Raw genomic sequence first — 5595 nt, 5'->3', positions numbered from 1 at the left:
TTTAAGATAAACAAACACCTTTTCAACCTTGTGACAGGACATGTGTCCCAGGCTGTGGCATGGGGCATGGATTAAAGAGGAACTTGGAGAATAAAGCTTGAGAACCTGCCTGTGGGAGATTGGAACTTTCAGTGGATACCACTATGGCCAGGATGGAGACTGGCAATCTCAGAATTGGACTGGTTGATCAGGACACAATGGACACACCCTCTCCACTTTACTCCCAATGGTTATTGCCCACCATGGTGCGCCAGGTAGCTGAATTTACAGTCCTGCCCACCATCCCAAGGATGCTACAGCTATGGGAAGGTGTATGAATGGCTGTATGCACATGCAGCTGAGAAGGTGAGCGCTGCTTTTGTCTGGTATGGTAGCTAACAAAGTGCAGGGTCCCTGGGTCTCTAGGTCACAAGCAAGTTCTCCTTCAGGTGTGATTGCTCTTCATGGGTTTTCTTGGGGTAAGTCCCCTCCAGAGTTTGTAATAAGCCAAAGCCCTTCAAGCTTTGGAGGTACAGATGCCACTCTATTCTGTTCTGCCATGGCACCTCTCAGCGCATGTCATCATTACACAGCAATGATGAAGAATGAACATTGGCCAGATATGCAATACACCCGCCTGCAGTTGCTGCTGGATGCAGAAATACATGACTAAGTGATATACAGGTAACAAACTCACATTTGATTCAGAAATAAGTATATTTTAGGTGTTATGCAGATAGCATGCACACATATTTTCTTATCTGTTAGCACTACAGCAATACAATAACAGTAATAGAGAAGCTATCATATGGCAAAGATCTGCCATCAGCTCCAAGGATGCTGTGAGCTCAACACACCACCTTGTTCCCAGTTACAATTTCTGTCATAAGACAGCTGCTCCAAGACTTTCTGTGGTCATGGGAGTCCTCTTTGCTCCTCACAGTCTGTTGTTCAGGAAGGGCCAGAGCACACTGGCTACTATCCCTGCTGCCATCCCAGAGCTGTACCTCACACTGCCCGCTGCGTTAAAGTTGCAGAGGTCGCTGCTGCAGCAGGAGACATTTCTGTTGCCCACGCTGAAGTCCTGATAGAGTGGTTTGCATGATGAGTCACAGCCCTTGTTGATGATGTTGAAGAACCCTACAATCCCTGGAAGGAAAGCAGGACCATTACTACAAGGACTAAATGCAAGCCAAACCAAGCCTCATGGAACTGAATAATGAGATACTATTCTTATCTGAGCTCACTTCTTGGAAAAAAAATGAGTGTTTCCAAACAGCTGTATGTTTTACTGTAGCGGGTTTCATTTTTGGAGTGTCAGTTTGTCAGCGGCTTTATTTGCTTAAGGCAGTGTATTCCACAGCACAATTCTCAGGGGTTTCTAAACCAGCACCAACCACAGAAATTCTAATAATTTAATTAATAATGAAAGTAGCCATTAACACCTCTTTTGGGGAGTCTAAACTACTAATGGATGAGGAGCAAGCATGTGGGGTAATCTTTGCTCATATCCTATATATCTTTGTGGCACGGAGCCTTTCAACACCCAAGGAAGTTATGGAAACACGGCTATCCCCATTTCACAGATGACTGAGTTATTGTTTGATTGGTTTCTGAGAGGCACAGCCTATTTTTCTGTGGCCGGTTCATACTCAGTAACTGCTGGTTACCAGCAGATTACAGTCTGCATGAGATCTCCTGATCTTGCACAATTTATTCTGGGCACCAAGTCTCTGACATAGGCAAATGTAGTGGATACGGCCAGTGGGTTATACAATGTGTTGGCTCTCCTGCACGTGAATGCATGGCCATGGGTTTGCACATTTCCAACAAGGACAATGCCTACTGGAGGTATTACATTCACTGCCTGACAGAGATGAGTTAGAACATGCCACTGGTGAGTTTTGTGCCCCAGGTCTAAGAGCAACTGAGCTGTCACCACAGATCTGGACAGGGTAAACATTTTTTTTTTTTTTTCCCCAGGTGTAGAATGGGAAAATTAAATCATAATCTGTTAAAGGAGTTTACACAGAGAGACACAGATGGCTGCATTCAGAGCTGGCTGTAGATGGGCCTAGGTGAAATTCTATCCTTTTCATTGAATTCACCTGAAGTCAGCTCTGTCATTGAATGCTCCTCCTAACTTCATGACTAGGTCTCACCGGACTCAGCCCCTCACATTTTAATCCATGTTCCAAACTTTTCAAAGTCATAAATGTTACTATTGCCCCTGTAAGCAGATCACTTTTGGTGTTATGAAAGAGAAATAAACCTAATTTTGTACAGGTGAGAGGCATTGGTAGGTATTTGCAATGTCAAGTGCTTAACAGCTAGTGCCCTGTTGGGCAGCTGCACATTCCTGAGGTTCGTTCCAGGCACTGGAACTGCACTGGCCATACTCCTCAATTTTTAGCATGATCTATTGGCAAACACTTTATTTATGGGGTACAGCATGCATGTACTAGCATGACTTTGTAATCACACTCTCATGGCCAGTGTTGGGAGAGGACTTGGTGATGGTCAGCGCCGCTACAAAGGGACCAGTTATCACCAAGGGATAAATATTTTTCTTCTGTCATTTCTACTTAACATGAAAGTAATCTGATAGTTTTTTTATATCCTTTTCTCCCTAGATGGCTTTTCTCTTCCTGCTGCACACTGAGCTCTGCTGGCCCACACCAGCTGGTGTATCTAGAATAGGTGGGGCTGGCTTGGACACCTGAGTCTGGGACCATGCTTGGCTCCAACACCACAACTAAGACACCCATTTCCCACCCCCCACTTTTCCTTACTGATCACATCTGTCTTGCACATTTCCTTTTCCTTGCAGTCCACCGTCATCTGACAGTTGGAGTTGCTGAGCTGTGATGTGCAGCTGTAACACTGCAAAGAAGAACCTACAAGAGACCAGGAGGGTTTATCAGACAAATCCATCTGAAGCTCTCCAGGGAATCCAACATAGAGCTTGAACTGGGAAACAGGACTATTTCCGTGGGTCCTCAGAGAAAGATAACACCTCTGCTATTGGGAAAACAGTAAGAGTCAAGTTTTGCAAGTGCTGAAGCTGTTTCAGATCTAGTCCGTACATTGAGGGAGCAAAAAGAGACCAGCTGGATAGTTGGTCCCATTGACTGGTCTCATCAGTCAATGGGAAGTGCTTCCCAAATGCTTCTTCCTCTGCATTTGGGATGCCTAACTCAGTTCCTGTCTGGAACAGGCTTTTTGTGATATTCCCACCTCCCGAGCTGGGATGAAGTCCCCAGAAGGACAGGTTGATATTATTTTTCTGCCTCTATAGACATGGTGTTTTACCAGGTGGGTTTGTGAACCTTAGCTGAGGTATTGCCAGAGCTGGGTGAGCGAGGGAAAACCCAGAAGGAACAGAGGGTGAGGGAGGGATGGAGCAGGCAATTTGCAAGGTCTCTTCCCGCCCGTTTTCTCAGTTTGACCAACTTGTGACATGTACTCTCCATCGCTCCCTCTTAGAAAGCAAAGTGCAAACATGTCTTTCACCTCCCTCTGAAAACCAGGGCACCACGTTTCCACCCCTTCATGGACATGCTATGGGGGACGCAAGTCAATATTATTAACATCTGCTGTGCTGTTATGTGCATCGAGCAAAGGCAGAATAAACATTGCAGCTTACAAGTGTCTAGCCCTGATGAAAGATAATCCCCAGAGGAGTGAGAGCGTGGTGTAATTACCTGTTCCTATTACCTACCCATGCCCCAGGGCATCACTGGAGCCTTACAAGTGTGAGAGTTAATGTGTATATATATGTACTTCAACTTCATGACCACCAGGCTTATATCATGAATCGCTCAAGTCAATACCCTAATGCCTAAAATACTCTTTTAGGACACAGAAAAGCCCTATTTAGAAAAGGGTGTTATTCAGAGCAGGAACAAGAAGTGGTCTGAGCCACTTGATCTCCTTCTGTCCAAGCCGTTCTGGCATAAATGACTGATGCAGTCATAGAGGCAAGGAGCCAAACCCCAGTTTGCCTGTTGTGCTGCACTCTGCTCTCACATTTATCTGACTTTTAATGCAATGAAAGTCAAATTTCAGAGCGCTCTGGTAGAAGCTGGCAGAGGAGAAGGTCTGGCCAGGACTGTACAAGACCTTCCTCAGCCTATTCCTGAAGCATCCTCTGCTGATTGAGAGTCATTTCGGCTCTGAGCTGCTTCTTCTGTTCTCTAGTAATAGGAAAAAGCTGGTTTAAATCCATTTTTTACAGTGAGGCCAGAAGAACCTGACAGAGCCCAAACCCCTCCCATCCAGTTCATAAAATAACGCACCATGGCATTCTCCCTTTTTCTGTCCTATTAAAATTCTGACAATCTGTGCAGCATCAGGGGCGACTTTTGAAATGAAGAGTCAGAAAACAAGTTGGAAGAAAACTTATCTTTGCAGAAATGTTGCAATTTTGATAGCCTGGGAAGAAGAAAAACAACCCTCCCACCCCACTTAAAAAAACCCACATACACACATAGCTGCATGGTCTGGCTTAAATAATTTTGATTTCAATTAAATTCAGTTTTGTATAGGATTTATCTTTCCTGGAAGCTGCTCTACCCAGCACTAGGATCACACCATCAGCAGGGTGGGACTATGCATTTTTTCCATGCAACACCCAGGACATCTGATCAAAAAGCAAATGTCTTCATTTGACAACTTCATCAATATTTCTTCCCTCCCTGCCAAACCCCATGACAAGTCTTTTCTCCTAGCTGAAGGTCTGCTGGAGGCGATGTGGGGTAGACCCCATACGCTGTCTTACCTGAGTCCAAGCACAGGAGTGCTCCCAGCAGGAGGACAAGGAAACCCTTCATTTTGGGATAGCCTCTCTCGTGCTGAATACGGGTTGTTTCCTCGTGGAATAGTTTATATACCATGCGAGGCAACAATCAGGCATGCCCAGAAGGTTACCCTGTGAAGGCACCTGAACGAGGCTGCTCGTTGGACCAAGGGAGGGGTTGGCTTGCGGTGGTGATATTTGCGTTAGGTGCCTCTCCTATTTGTCTCCAACTCTCAGAGCTGCCAGCAGATCTTCTTCACCACTGCACCCCTGCCTTTCCTCCCACCCTGGGGTAAAGTGTTTACACAAGTGGAAAAAAATCCAAATTCTTTAGAACAAGGCTGGCCTTATGCATTTCCCCAGAGCCAGAGAAGCTGTGGTTGCACCCTGTGAACAAGGCACTCCACCCCCATTGCTGTCCTGAGTGGAGTTATTGTGTTCAAATCAAGGACAAAATGTTCTTTTAATAAACACCTCCAGCTATTTATCTGCATGTGTGAGTGTCTCCGTGACACTCGTGGCATGTGGTAGCAAGGTATGTGGGCAAACTACAGTGCGTTGGTCTCTTCCAGCTGTCCAGGTGCCCATTTGCCCTTATTTCTATGTATTGTCTTGTGCTGGTTTTGGCTGGGATAGAGTTAATTTTCTTCGGAGCAGCTAGCATGGGACTATGTTTTGGATTTGTGCTGAAAACAATGTTGATAATACAGGGATATTTTTGTTATTGCTGAGCAGTGCTTACACAGAGTCAAGGCCTTTTCTGCTTCTCACCCCACCTCATCAGCGAGTAGGCCTTTCTGCTAAATTCAGTTTGCCAT

At 45.5% G+C, this 5595-nt stretch overlaps 1 protein-coding gene across 1 annotated transcript; it reads right to left on the bottom strand.

Annotated features, from left to right (window-relative positions):
* Window positions 1-916: 916 nt before the first annotated feature.
* Window positions 917-4811, bottom strand: LOC104031101 (prostate stem cell antigen). The gene is made up of 3 exons (XM_009482993.1): window positions 4760-4811; window positions 2772-2876; window positions 917-1128 (listed from the first exon to the last, which is right to left on the bottom strand). The coding sequence occupies exons 1-3, from the start codon at window positions 4809-4811 to the stop codon at window positions 917-919; spliced, it is 369 nt and encodes a 122-aa protein (XP_009481268.1).
* Window positions 4812-5595: the final 784 nt, after the last annotated feature.

This window comes from Pelecanus crispus, chromosome 2 (assembly GCF_030463565.1).
Source record: "Pelecanus crispus isolate bPelCri1 chromosome 2, bPelCri1.pri, whole genome shotgun sequence".
Lineage (NCBI taxonomy): Eukaryota > Metazoa > Chordata > Aves > Pelecaniformes > Pelecanidae > Pelecanus > Pelecanus crispus.
Note: the sequence above shows the minus strand (reverse complement) of the source record. Positions and strands in the feature narration are given on the sequence as shown.

Bases quoted from the DNA above. Each gene is read 5' to 3' on its own strand.
- LOC104031101 (XM_009482993.1), bottom strand. From the start codon at position 4,811: ATGAAGGGTTTCCTTGTCCTCCTGCTGGGAGCACTCCTGTGCTTGGAC. The intron at 2,877-4,759 runs GTAAGACAGCGT...GGTCTCTTGTAG, and splicing joins ACTCCTGTGCTTGGACTCAG to GTTCTTCTTTGCAGTGTTAC. The intron at 1,129-2,771 runs GTAAGGAAAAGT...CTTTCCTTCCAG, and splicing joins GTGCAAGACAGATGTGATCA to GGATTGTAGGGTTCTTCAAC.